At 38.9% G+C, this 18,041-nt stretch overlaps 1 protein-coding gene across 6 annotated transcripts in view; it reads right to left on the bottom strand.

Annotated features, from left to right (window-relative positions):
• CDK8 (cyclin dependent kinase 8) overlaps positions 1-18,041 on the bottom strand; it is a 70,988-nt gene that overhangs the window by 31,198 nt on the left and 21,749 nt on the right. For 4 of the 6 annotated variants that reach the window (XM_071736252.1, XM_071736224.1, XM_071736233.1 and 1 more), the window contains exons 2-4: positions 16,948-17,023; positions 5,332-5,442; positions 2,154-2,294 (exon numbers count right to left, since the gene is read on the bottom strand). In XM_071736252.1, the coding sequence (XP_071592353.1) occupies positions 2,154-2,294; positions 5,332-5,442; positions 16,948-17,023 (328 nt within the window). Of the gene's footprint in view, positions 1-2,153; positions 2,295-5,331; positions 5,443-16,947; positions 17,024-18,041 lie in introns of those variants that run through there. The other 2 variants (XM_071736262.1, XM_071736269.1) reach the window with 2 other exon arrangements.

Raw genomic sequence — 18,041 nt, 5'->3', positions numbered from 1 at the left:
ATGAACTACAGCAACACCTATCACTTTGAAGGCACAGTAGGAAAGACATAACAAATCAGCCCCGCCATTTCATCAGGAGTTAAAATGTAAGATTTAAGACTATGGTAGTACTAATAACATCAGATATTTTGATCTGAATCAAACTGCATCTTCTATTGAAGTCTCAACTTGCAAGATAAACTTTGCATCTGTCCCTGTCTTGGTAAGACAACACACTAGTTAGAATTCCTTCTGTTACTCAGGCTGTTCTTAGGGACCATGACAAAAGGAAGAAAGTATGTGGTGGATACAACTCTTTTTTCCTACACAAAACACACACCTTCTAAATTTAGCTCAAACTGAATGCTTTCAAGCTGACAAACCCAAAGGTCCCCATGGAACAGGGAGCACAGGCACCCCATGGTGTGTAGGAGTCTCACCAACGTGGTGTAATAAGGTTCCAGTGGGAAGACCTCTCAAGTCTCTGCCTCAAGCTTTTCGTCTCTTCCTCAGATTATCACAAGATAACCAATTGTGATGGGGGTTTTTCTGCTGGAAGAAAACTTCATGCTGGACTGAGACCACCAACTCATTTCACATAGGTCAGAAAATGAGATGGTAACAGTTTTTTGCCATTGCCAACTTAAATTGTATTTGAGCTACAGACCTAGATGTGAAAGGCTCTGTAATACGTTACCAATCTCCTGAGCCATCCAGTTAAGGACATGCATGTTTCTCTTTTTTTAAACTCAATTATGCTTAAGTTCATAAATTAGCTGAAACTGCAGAAAGTAAAACATCACACAAATTTAGATTCTTGATGACAGGTTACTTGTTTTCTGTATGCCTCTTAAAAATACACTGAAGAGTTATATTGCTGGCAGAACATTAGAGAAAGACATTACATTTTGGTTTAAAACAAAGTATGTCCAAGTCATAACATGTAGTATATATTTCTACATTGTCTTGCTCCACTATTTCATGAGTCATGACAAAGCCAGCACAGTCTTCTTGACTTTCTCCCTCAGTGCTGTGGCTTTTGTTCCATTTCTAAAACTAGGAGCAAATTAGAAACAATACCCATACAATAATTTTAATAAAGCAAAGCTCCCTTGTATTTCAGTTCTGAAAACACCATTTATCAAAGACAAATCCTTTCCCATCAGTTTATACAGAGACTGGCACTCTGTAAAAGCATTTATTGGCCATGAAAATAGAAGACAAATAACTACTTATTGACTACATTTCCAGGAACTATTTGAAAGACAAAAAGTGACTCTGGAGTCAGACTTCCTGCACCAAGCATAGAATAGCATTGGTGACACTGACCCATGGGAATGAAAGGTCAGACTAATGATACTCTCATGCACTAATGAAATTTCAGTAATTACAAGCATCATATGTAGATAGTACCATACTTCATTTGTGGGATTTTTCTATTTATTTGGAAGAACAAGACCTACAGACAACTGGGTCTGGAAAACTACCCAATTTTAAGACAACAGAAGTAGCACACCCAGTTACAGGCATATTTAAAGGCAAAGACATAAGAATTGGTGGGATTCACCAATTTAAAATATTTAATAGATTTTTCTGGCTACAAAACATTCAGGTTCAAAAAGTTTTTCTTATAGCGTAGTTTGGATAAACATTAGTTTTAGTTGAAGAAGTTTTCAAAAGTTGGTATGGCTATATTTCTGATAGATGATAAATATTAGAAGACAGTGGCCTTCAAAAGTCACCTTCATAAGTAAAACTGGTAATTTTAGTGAGTTGGGTTTTTTTTTTTTAGCCGTCTGTACAGCCAATCATCCTCTTTCCCACCTACACACGTGCTGTATTTAGTTATTTATCTTGCCTACAGTGATGGTACCAGAGGCATTTTCTGTACCTCAGCATGCCTGTTATTTAAATGAATACATTTAAAGATAGTTTATTTAGAAAACCAAAAAAGGAAAACAGCCATTTGATAAACTTTACTGTCATGAGCATATGGTATCATAGCCGGCTTTTAAAATTCACTCTATTAATCAAGGCTGACTGCCACATAAAAGTTTGTATTTATCAGTACATGCCCTTAGTGCAGATGTTTTGTTTCCCAGCAATGTATATATAAAAACAATCCTTGCCCTCTAACATCATCCCACTGCTGAACCCATTGCAGATCCACTTACCAAATCCCTGTGTAACACCCAGTTAGCATGCAGGTAGTGAATACCATCTAGGATCTGATACAACAGTGACTTCACCATTCCCCGAGGTAACTGAACTGGTTTCTTGTTTGCTTTAGAAGCCCTGTGAAACTTGATTATATGCTGCAAAGAGGAAAAAGAAATAGAAATTTTAAAATGTGATGTTTGATCTACAACATTACACAAAAAGATTGTCAGCAATTTCCTATACAGACTTCTTAGGTTATTTCAGTCTTTCAATTTCCAAACCAAGAAATGTGTATCTTCAGTACTCAGAAAATTAATATTATGAGGTAGAATGATGACTGGTCCAAGGAAACATCACAAAAACTGAAACGGTTGTTGCTGTGGCTTAAGCCTGTCAAGCAGGTAAGCCTCAGACATATGAGGATTACAAACCCTGTAAAACTATAAAAGCATATTCCCTTGAAGATCACAGATCTTGGAAGTTCTCAGGTTATTTTTGTTTGGAGGTTCTTTTTTGTGATAATCTTGTATATCACATTATGGAATTCAAAATGTACTACTTAAATCCTATATTATTTTTCTTTTAGGTCTTCTCTTACAGTAATTATGGCCTTGTAATATTCAATACCTAATGCGAGACAATTCTTTCAAACTGTATTGAAGTTTTAAATATTTAAATTAGAAGCCCAGACTTATTTGTTCTTTATTTACTATACTCTTAAAGAACAGTATTCAAAACAGAAGCTGTTGAGAGAGCAAAGCTATAAATCTGTCCACCTGAAAGTCAGTTACCAGGCCAGAAACAGAAAAACCCCATAACAATTCCAAGTGTATACACAAGCAGTGATGTCTAGCAACAATGAGGAGTCCAAAAGGACATGTTGTCTCTGCACTGGAGTCCCAGGTGCCACTAACTTCACCAGCTTAAGGTGTGCAGTGGCCATGGTAACTATTTCCATGTTTGACTCCTTTTGAGAGAGGTAATTTCTAAAACTTTCATGCCTTCACCAGTCTTATCTGTAATGGCTTACACTTGTGTGATCTGAACAGCCCTAATCTTGTCCACCCAACACCTGGCACCAAACTTCTACTATATGTTCATCCTGCCTTCCTAACTTGTCATGTTGCAGGTGCCAATTATGTAATTATGTGCCCATCTAGTCAAAACCCTTCAGCAAGTTGCTTTTCCCCTCTTGCTGCAGCCCAGCTCCATACAGCTGGCTCTCTTTTGCTTCAGGCACTGAGCTTGGCTTTCTTGGGAGGAAAAGGTATATTCCTGCTCTGCCAAAGGTAAAAATGGAGCTGAATGGAGAAGAGAAACATTGATGAAAAGGTGACAGTCCCCACCCAGTCACCCAAGCACCACATGTACAAGCATCCTTCAGCATGAGCCACAAGTTTCACCTCCTCTCACCTCCCACTTTGCATTGACTCCAAAGCAAATATTATTTTTCATGCAGTGGCCAAAGAGAAGTGAATCTTCAGGGAGGTAAAGACAAATGTCTCTCCCTGGACCCTTGTGTTCCTGTTCCTTTTCCCAGCCTTGTTTAAGACCTGCTGTGCTAGACATGCTCAGCATTTCAGGACTTGGTCCATAGCTGGTTATCTGGGGACAGAGACTCAGCCCTTCCACCACAGTTAAGCCTCTTGCCTCCTGATACAGTGATAAACCAGATGCTGTTATAGCTGGGGAGTTCTGGAGTGTATACAGGTGCGTGCATGTAAACATAAAGGTCAAAATTAAGGGTCATTACTAAATTACTTACATATAAGCCAGTGTTTTGTTAACAGAAGTGCTCCTGCAGGGATTTTGGTTAAGGATGAAGCAATGCAGAAATGTGTGAACACAAAGAAGGACACATCATATTAGTTGCAATCATCCAAATACAAAACCTTGCAGGCCGTTTTGAAATAAAAAAAAAAAACCAACCTCAAACACTCCTAAAAATTCTGCAGCTTAGTATATCATAAATATGGGGGAGCAGTGACAAAGAACGTGCTTGGTTTTTCTTCATGTTAAGACAGACCCTTTACTCATTTCCTCAAGGTTTTACTTATTTGGTTCTGTACATCAGCCTTTCAAATGTCTTAACCTTTCAACTGTTTGATAGCTTTTCTCTGATTTTATCTGGTAACAAAATCTCAAAAGTTCTGATACCTAGTATTAACTGGGAGATAGCATCTGGTTCAGCTTAGCTGAAGGAAAATTAATACACTAACTCTTAGGCAAATACTACTGAATTATTCCCAACAACAAAGAACACCGTTTTCAAAGGAAATTAAGTTTGGTTCATGCCATCTGCCTAAACTGCATGCAGAGGATAAACCAACTCATGAGTTGTACTCCACAAGTCTTACATAAACACATACATCAAAATTTCCATCTCCTTCCAACTTGCCTCTGTTGTACCCTTTGATATCAATCTTCTTAGTAGTTTCTTAGGTTAGTATTCAAATGCTTGTTCCATTGAGAGAGCAATGCTCAAAACGTATGTCAGATTTAATACGAAGCACACAGGCCTTTTTTCAGGGAAGTCAAAGTTGAATGGAATTTTGGATTCTTTTCAATGTTACTTTAATTAAGTACTCCAAATGAATGTTAAGCATTCAAATATTAAGAGGAAAATCTATCTTAAAATAAATGTACTTTGCCTCCAATGTGTTTAGATTTTAAAGCTGTATTTTGTAATTAGGAATAAACAGCCTTCCTCCCAAATATATGAATTTTCAGCAGATAAGTAAAAAGCTCTTCCCACTGGAACACATGAACTAAATTTCAACTATAAACAGTGTCATTACTCTTTACGTATTCATGGATGACATGCAATGTAACTAAAACTCCAAACCATAAATTCAGCAAATAAGTTTGTAATTTTTCAAAAGGAATCCACCTGCATTATCAATTACATTTTCATGCATCCTACTTTAGCTGTAATGCAGGATTAGTGTTGCATTTATTTAACTACATTTCTAGCTACTGAAAACTGAATACAGATTTTTATCTCTTTAAAGAGGTCACAGATTAACTGTGTAGCATGCTTACCAAACATCTTCCGCTGCTGTTCCTTTAGTACTGAAAATTTTCTCAACAAATATGGCAAAAAGCTATACTGTTTTCATGCATTTTCCCTGACCTTGCTGCTTTTTTGCAAGTAACATTCTAAGCCTGGTGCCTACAAGCAATTCACCTTACCCAGAGATCATGCTCAGCGTAGTCAAAGAGAAGCCACACTTTCCTGTCAGCATGAGAAAGAAACACCTTTTGCAGAGAAATGACATTTGGATGCTTGAGCTCTCGCAGCAACTGCAAAATAAAGAAAGTCCACAACAGTTATATCTAGACATTCAGAGCTGTGAAGGGGCTGGAAATATGAATACTTTAATAGTCTTTGCAACATACTCTACAATACAAACAAAAAAAGCTGAGATCTTCAAGTCATGAAAAACAGCACAGCTTTTTTTTAATGGAAGACCAGTCATCAGTTTGAAATTAAAGCTGAAAGCAGGTCCTAACCCACAAAGGTCATTCACTTCACATTCATTTTCTGAAAGTTGAAGTCTGTAAACCTCACTATTATCCAGGATCAAGAACATCTTGCAAACAGCCAGTTATGGCACCTGCCCTTTCCCATAGGCTGTAAACTTTGATAGAGCCATTTGGCGTGTCCAATTTTCTCCTGGCTCCCAATTACCTGAAAACACTGAATTTTGGTTGCTATCATTCAAGGCTGAATAGGATGACTCACTTGGAGCCTGTCAGTGCAGTCAGCTAAATGAAGATGTGGTTTTCAAGACAGAGCCAGCTGATCTGCAAGGTCACTGCCACCTACAGAAGAAGGTCCAGCTCCCTCCCGCATAACATCTATTACACCAGTTAAGGCACTCAAGGAAGCCATCTGCAAAACTGCTCCCAATTGTAGAGAAAATTAACCCCCACACACAAAGGCAGTAATTTTCTGCTGAGTCTCTGAGCTGAAATGACTCATGGCACAAACAGCAGACCCAGCACTAGCGGGGGGGCACAGATAAGAGTAAGAACTTTCAAAAGCAGAAAGCCATTAAACCAGTTCAGCTGCTTTAGAAACTATAGCTTTAACCACCACCAAAAGGAAACCAGCACAAAATCTGAATGCAGACAGCATCAGTCTGTTTGAGCTGTACTGGGCACATTACCATTACACAGTACTCACATAATTGTTAAGAAACAAAACTTTATCTAAGCAAACTATTGGCAAGCAAGACTAAAGACTAAGCCAATTCTTGCAAGCTCAGTCAGTCAGAAATGGTGCCATTTTAATAAAAGAAATGGTTAGGGTTTTTTCTTAAAGCCAAGGACAATTTGAACTATTATTTGAATATAGAACAGAAAACTAAAATTTATTTCCAAGACGGAATCTGTTGTCAAAAAAATACAATGTTCCCACTACATAATAAAGGAAACACAAGAAAATTAATTCCTTTCTTTGATACCTTTGTCACATGTGATAACATTTCAGCTGCTACAAAGATAGTAAAATGGGAGTAGGTATCTACATATTTGTTTCCTTATTTTCCATTTCATTTGAGACAGACTCCCAACCCTACTTAGTCTTCTTCAGTGTGGCATTTCTTAAGCAAGAGGACCTATATCCCATAGAGCTTTTATCTCGAGTATGAGGTCAAGCAGGGAGACTGAGAGTAGAGGAGACAATGCAATATTACAAAGCAGTGCAGAACTTCTTAGTTTTAGCATGTTATTTATAGAAACATTACATAGTGGAAGTTTAGTCAGGATCTGCTAGAAGTAATGTGGAATTCTGTAAACACCTCTAATCCCTACAAAACTTAAGACCAGTATGGTGAAAACCAAGATATGCTGATTTGCAGGTTTATTTTAACAATTACAGGCAGAGACATGATTGACCTCAGACAGCAGCTAAGCACCACACAGCCACTTGGCTCACCCCCTTAGTCAGATGGGAGAGGAAGACCAAAACAAGCAAGAAAATTTGTGGGTGATCATAAGACAGTTTAATATGTGAAGAATTTAAGAAGAAAAAAAAAAACCCCACAGCAACAAAAACCCCACAAACAAGCACCACCACAAGTGATGCAAATGCAGTCACCGCTTCCCACAAGCAGCTCAAACAGTCTCTGAGCAAGGGTCACCTCCACAAAGGGAGGAGGGGCAAGGTGGCAAAGAAAAAAAAGCCTCAACACTCAGAAAAGCCAAAACAGGGGTGGGTTATCAACACTGCTCCTTGCAAAACCAAAACACAGCACCACACAGCCTGCTATGGCGTTTTGGTTTAAGGCTTAGCTGCACTCCACCAGATGCAGTACAGCACCAGACCATGGATGGGAGTCAGCCTCTTAAAAGCCAGTGTGACTACAGGTTTTAAGGATACACTGAAGCAGTCCTTATAATGAAAGACTCTGTTGAATCAGTGTAAATGCACAGCTTAAATCTATGCTACACATTTTGACAAATTAACTGTAGGCATAAGATTGCAGGACTATTATGGGCAAATAAGTGCCCATACCAAAATGTTGTCAGATTTCTTGTGTCCTGATGACATACCTGTACCAGACACAACAGATCATTCCATGATGGAAGAGGCAGACACTAGTCAGAACTCTAGAAAATAATTAATGTAGCTTTCCCCTTCATTCTTTCTGTTCTATTTTAAGTCCTCCCTACTCATTTCTCAGGTAGCAGCTATAGCCCACTCTAAAAATCCAACCTCTTCACATCAAATGTGATTTGCCTTGGAGAACACAGAGAACCCATCACAAAAGCTGGCACTGAGCATGACACTAAGATGAGAAATTGAGAAAGGCAGCACAAGTGTTCCCTATCTGTATAGCAAAACAACACAGACATAATTCTCCTTTCTCTGTGCTAAGGGTAGTCAATCCTGCAGACTTGAAGATTCACAGCATTCCTCCCGTCTGCCAGATGATGATGATGCTCTTCCATTTCCAAATCCAGCCAGTTGCAAGTTAGAAGCAATTGAGTGTGCATTTCCCACAGGCACACACAGCCAGCCCTGGCAGTATCAGAGGCAGGAGAACAGCATCTTCTTTTCAGGCATCCAAATAAGCACCAACAGTACCTACGTAAAATTGAATACAACTGGCCTGAATCACTTTCTCCACTCAAGCTAATTAGGCTTAAAGTTCACACTCTTAAAGACACATTCGCTGGTCTCTCTGACTAGCAGACACACATGAGCTACCAACCAGGGAGAGCTGTGAGTGTTCATCTCCTGAACCAAGTCTCTCCTGTACCCAGCTTCTGCAGACCTGTAATATTCCCAGCATCTGGCTCCTGCACACCTCATCCTGTTTACACCACCTATCCCAGACTGAAGTTTGCTAGCAGGCCACAGTTGCACTCACACAATGAACAGTCTGGAAGATTCAGGAGGCACTGTGGTGACTATGGGCTTGGCCAGACAAGCACACTGCCCTGTAGCCTTCTTACATGAAAACGGCCCCCCAGTCCCTCTCCACTTTCCTATGCTTTTTCCTCCCAGGTCCACCTTGATCACTCCTTTTCTTGCTTTTTATCCTCCCTTTAGCATCCACCGGAATTTTTGCAGAGTTCCAGCAAGACCTCTCAAGCCCAGTAAAAATTCTATCCTCCTATAAGATCCACAGCAATCTGGTTTCCTTCTCGTATGTCACAAAGCCCTGGATGACTCTCTTCAAGGACACCTGTGTCCTCAGTTTATCATTATTTCTGGGTTTTGCCTTTTGATGATGAACAGCGATTACCTACATAATGTTTAAGTTTGCCTAAAAAAAACTGATGTGTTTAGTCAAAAGCTAGACAGCCTCAAGCACCCCAGGGAATGGCTAATATACATCAGCAAAGCCACCAGAATAAGGAAATGATTGCTGCAGTGGTGACAGATTATCACTGAATCACTGCCTAAGAAAGGCTGAAATGCTCCAGGAGACTGATAATGCAAAGCAACAAATGCAAACGTTGTCTGAAGGATAGAAGGAGCTCATGCAGATGATAACATATCACATAGGCTGTAAACAGCATTTCCAGCAACTTCATTCTCCATGAATCAGGCCCTCTTTACCCCATATGCTACATGCCTTTCCTAGCAGATGACTTCCCTTGTGTCCAGAAGCTGACAGTTCACTGGAGACAAAACAGAGTACAAGAAACACAGTATGGACATCAGTATGATACCTGCTAATGATAAATACCACTTTTTGGCCTAGTGACTCTGATATCTCGTTGCTTCACTCCACCTTAGTTCAGTTTCATAAAACAAAAAAAAAGTAGACCAAAACTACCTGGGTCTCAGGAAGTCAGGACCCTTTTTATTTGCATATCACACAATGATTCAAGAGTGTTTTTCAACAGCCAGAAGTTGGTCTGGGTCCCATTTATAAGGAAGGAAGACACAATTTAACCTTGAAAGAAATACAAATCAGCAACCAATGAAGATGCTGATACATTTAGTCCATTTTAAGTCTTACAACCCCTTGTTGCCCGAGCCTAATCTTGCCTCTGCTTTCAAAAATAGGGTACAAGACACAGCAAGGGAAGCAGCATCTCTATATGCATGTCAGGGCTCACACTAAGGTTCCTTCATTTCCCTCTTCATATGCAGAGATTATCACTCCACAGCCATGAGGCAGCTGGGGGACAGTAAATCAATCCTCACAATGCATAAAATTGTTAAATTGCTTCACGAACAAGGACAAGGTTGAATAAGACAGGACATTACTAAATAATCAACAGCGGCATTAAGGCAGCCTGGCAAACTGCTGCATGACTAAGGCAAATCTTTTCTTGCACAAAGACACTAACAATACTTACTTTTCACATCAAATATGACCTGAACTCAGCACAACTCTTGGTGAGCTTGATCTCTTTTCTCTTGTGATATTCCTCATTTCCCATAAAGCTCTCTACCACTGCAGATACTTCTCTTAATCCAAGACAATGCACTGAATGAGTACATTCAATATACTTCACTCTTTGTGTGAGGATTTCTAGCTTTACTGACAATGTCATTCCACCCCTACTCTTGGTGCTTACCACTACTTGTGATCCACAGGGAATGCAACCTGCTTAATGTTGCAATATTACCATGCTTACTTTTATAACCAAGCAACTCATTTCCTAGAGCAAACAGCCAGGTGACCTGGCCCAGGAGGACTTTCTCTGATGTCCTGTCTCATGGACATGATGTCTCAAGACATTTAGTATTTTTAAAAAGGCAACTCCTTATTCTCACTGCCTTTCTACAAGTACTATGCAAAACATATCTCCATAGGCAATGTCAAGAAAAACACTCACTTAAGCAAAAATCACTACAGTGTCATCTTGCTAATTTGATGGTATAAATTCAAAATTAAAATTACAACCAAATCCTATCTTAATATGCCTGCCATGGCCTTAGGATGGAAAATAGGCAAATAGAGACCTGGAACAGAAAGTATATTGATGGAAAAAATCTGATTTTCAGATCAGAAGACAACTGACAAAGATTTAGTCATCCTGTAAGAGGTTAAGATGCTATGGAACCTGCTACAACAGATGAGAACAGGCAGTAGTGAGACATTACCTGCTTGCTATATGCAATCCTAGCCAATTCAAGGAAGATTAACTCCCAACTGCAACAAGGCAAAAAAGGCCAAACCTACACCCAGGGGAAGGGTGAGCCTACTGCACAACTGGAAATGGGATAGCTAAGCCCAAATCCTTATAAGTTACCAAAACAAAGCCAGAGAAAGAAACAGTCTGTTTCTTTTTTTTTAAATGAAAGTGGAAGAGAGAAACTATTCTAACTAACAGACAATATTATTGTAAGTACAAATGAGTATGAACTAGCTATGACTAATTTTGGCTTAAAGGTTGAATAATGTTTATGTAGTGTCATTATTAGAATGAGACTCAGAAAACGCCTTCAGAGATTTTTTTTTTCCTTCCTACAAGTTTAACTTGCAGTTTGCAAAAATTTTCGAAGTGCACTTTGCTTGGCTGCAAGAGCAGGAGCAGAATATGTAAACTCCAGGGGAGTCATCCAATTCTATATTCACAAATTTCTCACAAAAATTTAAAATCACCATTCTTAGTTTCTGATCAAAACTGGAGCTCCACTCAAGTACCTTAAATTTGTTACTTAAACTAAAACCTAAATTTTATCACACACTTTTTCAATCCCAAGTTGGCTTAGCAGAATAAGATCTCTTTGTTTCAATGTAAATATGAATATTTTATTTTCTCATGAGTCAGATATACCATAGTATTAAAAAAGAACAAAATACCTGCTGCAAGTACATGCTATTTTCTTTTGAAAATTGTTCAAATGAAAGCTGACAAAGGGAATGTAACACAAGAAGTTATTATAGTATTGCTCCCTCTATGAATTTATTATGAAGCTGACAATATATATTTGAAGCTCCAGTTCTTCAGACAAACAACTGTGTGAAACTGTTGCACTTTTGTTTTCATTTTTAAAGTCCTGAGTGCTGCAAAAAGAAGCCTGACAGTACAAAATGTAAAGAGAAAAAAAAGCACATTTCTGGCTTTACCTTCTATGGTTTCCAATTCAAATGAGTCTTACGTGATCACATATACAAGTCTGATCTTGTATACCAAGATCACCACTTATGTCTAAGCACATTCAAAGTATTAGAAGAGGTGCTATTAAAGGTTCTCGGAAAGTAAGGAGATGGATGGAGAATTCAGGTGAAACAGACACTGGATGTCAAGATTGTTTGTTCATAGACAACACTGAGTCCCAAGGATTCAAATTTGTAACAATCTTTGTCCCACTTCCACAGTACCAAAAATAATACTACCTTCCCTTTATACAAAATCTCTCAAGAATACCATTTGTAGTCCTGTAATATTGCTCAATAAAGCAGTTATCCATCACAATTTACATTTTACATACTATACTACTATTAAACTAAAGCATTTGGGAGTCATTAGACTTGCCAAAGAAGGTCAAATCAAACACATGCCTTCCTCTTCCTTGCCACCTTGCACTATATGGAAAGGCTGCTAAGAAACCATTACTTGTCTTCTGACAAGAGTGCTGTACTTCCTAAATGATTTATGCACTTGGTCTTGCAGAAAACTGCTTTCACTGTTAATGTGGAAGGGACGTGACAGGCCCCATTAACCTGAAGAACCTGCACCCAAATACTGTTCCTTACTGCATAGCTGATATGGGTTCTCTTCCAGAAAGCCCACTAGAATAGTTCTTTGTTCCTTACCAGGGGAAGATATTGAAGAGGGTGAATCCAGGAGTCACCTGGTTTCAGCTTCTGTCTCAGAGGGTCCTTCAGCTGCTGTATATTGTCTCAGAGACCAGTCACCCTCAGACCATCTCTGAATGAGCCCTTAAGGTCTTCTTCCATCCCCTCCACTGGGAGAGTGGAAAGAGACCTAAGAATCATGTAATGGCACCATCTTCTCACCCTGGACATGGAAGCCCCAGTGCACAAGAGGGACCACTAAAGCAGCCTCCTCCAGTGAGGTGAAGACCACGAGTCAATGGCAGCTTCCTTCTCATCTGAACATGGACGGGCTGCTGCTCTACACCTCTGCCTCTACCTCTCTGCCACCTTCCAGCCCAGAAGTTGAAACCTCAGGTGAGAAATACAGATGTGAGCAGGACTGCTGCAGAGCTTTCCCTTGCAAGTGAAAGCAGCAGTCATAATCAGCTGTCTCTGCCTGTTCTCACACGGCTCAGGTATCATGCATCTCCTCCCTGCAAACCCAGCCAGGTTCCTAAAGGAGGGAGTCCTGTGCTGGGCCCAGAGCCTCCTTCCTGGGAGACAAAAATCAATACTCCCCTTATTCCAGCTGAAGCTCAGACATGTGAATATCAGAGTACAAGCCTGCATTATACCCAAACCACCCCTGCAGGTTCCTTCCACTTCCTGTGAGTCACATTAAGCAACAGCATAACCAAAGGATGGTTCAGCTCAGCTTGTTCACACAACTAAAAAAAAACAAACCTAACCACTGCTCATCCTTCAATGAAATTCCCCATCCTACATTCCCCATCCCCCTGCTATCACTTGATACAACACAGAGGACATCACCTTTTGTGATGATAGCCTGAATTAATTATAATAGGAAACAAAAAAATCCTAGGAATGACCAAATACCTCCATGGTACACCTTGGAGCAGAGGGAAGGATCAGAGAAGACAGCTACTTATTGTTCTGTAGTTTTCTGTCCCAGCCCAAGGCTGTTCTAACTTGTACAAGCTGGCCATGGTGCTTGAAGGACACCACACAACCAGGAGAGGACAAGGGTAATATCATCATCCACCCTAGTGCTGATTTATCCCAGTCAGCATTCCATCACAGGGAGCATCTACCACCACATCAGGCACTTCAGAGCACAGTCAAAAACTAATGTTACCATATAAAAGTGGGCTTTTTTTTCTTTACATACAAACAGGCTTTTCAGGGATACTTCTGTCAACCAAAAAACCCCAAACTATGTTTTGGGGTTTTCACAAAAACCGGGTTTCAACAAAAAATTAAAACAAAAAAACAAAACAAAGAACAAAACACCCCCAAAACAGCCACTAAAAAAAAAAAAAAAAAAAAAAAAAAAAAATCAATCCAAGCAACAAAGGAAGCACAAGCAAGTAAAGCAATGGCAAACCTAAAACTGAATGAAAAACACTAATCAACTCTCAAAATATCAGAAGGATGATTGCTTTAAAACCCAAGCCTTCTGAATAAGAAAAAGCCCAATTCAAAATCCTGAAGCTCTGTTTGAAGTCTGGTTAACTACTCCAGCTTCCTATAACCCTGAAGAATTTTCCTGCTTTGCTAACTGTGAAATAGCATTTGCTGCACTATTTCAGGTAGATAGGATTTAAAGACTTTCTTCCTTGTGATTAAATCAGAAGAGGAGGAATTCAGTGTTTGGGCTTGTATGTTTTGTATAATTTTACACACATCTATTCTATCCCTCTGCTCTCCCATCTAATACAAATCCATCTTTTGATATGATGGGCAGTTTCAGTGCCTGCTTAAATCCTCAGAAGTGAAAGTGCAGATCACAGAAAAGAAACCCATAATCCCAGGCAGTACACACTGCTGCAGAAAAGCAGCAGCCAAATGTTTAGATAATGTTTAGTTCTGTGAGAGGCAGGATTCATAAATGCTTACCATGCTGGATGAATGGGGGAAAGACAAGAAATAGTATAGCCCAACAACTATCTTCATATTAAAGATACTGATTAGCACAGTAACTGTTAATGTTACCAGCTAAACAAATCGTTTACATAAAATAATTGGAAAAAATCCTGTTTATTTGAATAGAGAATAAAAGCCTAGCTAGGTTCTTTAACATTAGTTCTAAGCTCTCATGCTACAGAGAGCACTGGAACATAGGTCCTTCATATACATACACAGGTTGAGCTCAGACCATAGCTGAGTCAGCAGTTTCAACTCAAGTCTCTGACCTAGTTCAAGCCTTTCCTTTGGCTAATTGATGTATTTCAAAATTGTTCTATTTTTCTGAAGATGTGACACTGTTCCTTCAGCTCAAGTATCTGCATCTAATAGACATCTTAGAGGAGTAAACAATGAGCTTTTTTTTTTTAGTCCCAAACTGAAGCTAATCATCATAAAAAAGACAAAAGCCATTGTAGAGTTGTAAAAAGAAGGGAGGATTTCACTGGGATATATATCACTCTGCATTCCTTCCAGATACTCACAGATTAAAATATAAAAACTTCCAACTCTCCAGAGAAACTGAACTGCATACACCTGGTTTCTCTTAATACCACCATGCTCATAAAATGTATTAACTGAGCTAGTCCAGAACATGTTGTAGCAATGTCTGGCATTCAAATTAGACTTTTTAAGTACAACAACAAACAATTTTATTTGTTAGATGTACAGATGACATTTCGTGGTACAACACTCCTGATAATTCTGTAGAGTTTTCACACATACTCACATAAACAATATAAGTAGTATGCCTATTACCCTCCATTTTATCCACCTCCATATGAGGTTCCTTTTCTCCTTTTACAATAATGATAGAAAGGGGTGGGGGAGGGAAAGATATACTTAACAGAATGAAAACGAACAACACATTTTGGTGAAAGAATTCTGTTCATTCCAAAGAGCAACATCAAAAGAACAGCAAGGAAAAGAGATTCAAACCCCAGAAGTCCATGATGAATTACTCATTCAACTGCAGGAAAATTCAACCACAGTATCAGCAGTTGCAAGCCTGGAAGCATTACCAGAAGCAAAATTAACAACAGCTCAAGAAATGCTGCTTCAGGTTACTCTTTCAACCCCCAAGCCTACTTCAGGACTCCACTCCTCTTTGATCTCAATACCTGCTCTCTTGGCACGCTTGGCATCTTCAGTTCATTCCCCTTTCTCCACTAGCCCTGTCCCACATGGGTCCTGCATCTTACTGCTGTTCTCCTCAAAGGGTCAGAGCAATGAGAAAGCCTCTTTGCTTATTGCTCCTCTTCCACTACTAATGGGGATCCAGCCACCCAAGGACTGACCACACAACACTTGCAAAGCCCTGAAATGAGGCCAAATCCTTGATGACTGTCAGCCAAGTTAGTGATTCTCTTTCAACAGACAGAAATTGAATTAGGGTCATAGCCAAAGCAGAGACACCTCTGGAACACTGACCATGCTTCTCCGGCCAAATTCAAGCAGAACAACCTCTTCAAAATTCTTTGAGTAAATCACTGCAAAAAAGACAATTCTCCAAATCCTTCTGAAATGGCAGCTGAGACATCCCAAAAGCCTGAAGGATTCACAGTATTTGGAAGTTTTCTCCCAAAATGGTTGAAATAAACAAAATTTAGACTATGTTTCCAGCTCCTTTAGTTCAGTGTGGATGTCCACAATGGCAGGGAGGCTCAGCTTCCACCAGTGGACAAGAAGAACTTCTCCAGAAGACTATTCTTTGCACTCCATGTTTTTCACTTCTCTCAGTTCAAGGACTAACGTGTTAGAAAAACCAAAGCCAGATGAAAGTCAACCAAGTAGGGAAGCCTTGTACCTCAAAGGTACTTTGTTCAATCAATAAAAATAAAATTGGGGTAGGTCTAATTTTACACTCCTAAGGAATATATACTGAAAATAAACTATTCCGTTTCCCCCCTCACACACGTAAGTTATGTGATTTTCCTTTAGTAAGCAGTTTCAGTTGAAACATTTCAAGAAAAATAAACTCAAGCAGCAGTATAACATGAGAAGATACAAGAAAGAACTTCAGAATACTGGCTTTACCAGTACTTCTTTCCAAGCTTGTCACAAACCATATCTAGACTGCATTATTCATCAGGTTCTAAGAACATGGAATATACAAATCTAAACTTGAATAAACTATGAGACAGTTTGAATAAAATTCAAAGCCTCCAAGGCAACAACAATGCCAGTTTAGTCTTAAGTCTTCACTCATACAGAATCTAACATGTTTTAATCATTATGAGCCAATAAGAACTAATCTCTTTAAGAAAATAACTGAAGTACTAATGGAAAAGTCAGATCAAGTATGTAATCTAGGACACTGACTCTAATAATGTTTTTAAACTGCCTCATTTAAGCTTAATCTGCCCTGAGGCAGGCAGTAATTTGTAACTTAAAAGCACTGTCTTTTTCAGACAGCAAACATAACAGGTGCACAGCGTCCTCCATGACATTTGTACTTATTTTATGTCTCCATTGTAAAAAAGCCAACACCCATAGTAGAATAACATGATTAAGCAAAACCCAGCATGCACTCAAATCAATATTTTAATAAGTTTGTTTGCTAGTAAAAAGAACTAATGTTACTTACTGCTATTTCTCTGCATGCAGACATAGAAATTCCAGTACCTTCTATTTGCTTTAAAGCATAATCTTTATCATCTTTCCTGTGAAAGAAGAAAAGAAGATTTTTTTAAAAAATTGCACCATGAATTCAAAGTGAGCTCTTCACCACCATTCAGAGGACAGTTTCTAATTAATACAAATTCTGCATCTTCTTTTCTTTTGATTCTTTACTAGTTTTATGTCTGGATACCCAACTAAACCATAAGATTGATAAAGCTAAAATATAAATTTAGTCTTAACACATAAATAGGGATATTTTATAAAACTTGGTTTTTGTTGTTTTGTTTTGGTGGGGGTTTTTTGTTTGTCTGTTCTTCAAAAAACCTGCAACTATCAACATTCTTTCAATTCTTTCCTTCTCTTGTTAAGAAGAAAACAAAGGAAACATTCAGTACATATTAGAAATAAGCCCACCTAGGGCTACAGTTCCCACAGATGTATTACTCTGGGACACTAAAGTCTTGACCATCTTTTAATGAAATCTTGAGAAGCCCACAGACAACATCACAGTGACAGCTTTTATTTTGTTTCCTTTAGGTCCCAAAGAAATGTGTTAAAATTTTGTTCCTTCCAAACTAACAAAACTACCAGAATTAACAAAATATCACAAGGTATCTGTAAAACCAACATCACACCCCCTTCCTTTACTATTACTTACTATTAAGTAACTCCAGCTACCAAAAGCAAAATGAAGAAGAGAGATAGATACTGAAGCAAAAGATGACATTGAATTCTTGCCCATCTTCAGTCTCAGAACTCAAACTTGGAAGAGATGGAGTGCTTGTCCTTCACACTTGTGGGCTGGCATTCACTGCACTCCTGGGGGACATGGCATTTAACAGTATTGCCTCCAGTAATTTAACAGTATTGGAGCACTCCTATAGTCTTAAATCTCCAGGTTACATAGAATCCTTATTAATTTTTAATGAATCTAACTTTCAGAGCTGTGAAGAGACACCCTGAAAAATCTGCAACTTAAACATCCGAAGGGCAAATAAAACAAAACTGCAGTTAAACATCTGAAACATTCAAACTGCTTCCACCAGCTCTCAAGAAAAA

This window comes from Heliangelus exortis, chromosome 1, assembly GCF_036169615.1.
Source record: "Heliangelus exortis chromosome 1, bHelExo1.hap1, whole genome shotgun sequence".
Lineage (NCBI taxonomy): Eukaryota > Metazoa > Chordata > Aves > Apodiformes > Trochilidae > Heliangelus > Heliangelus exortis.
The sequence above is the reverse complement of the archived record's forward strand: the minus strand, read 5'-3'. Positions and strand labels throughout refer to the sequence as shown.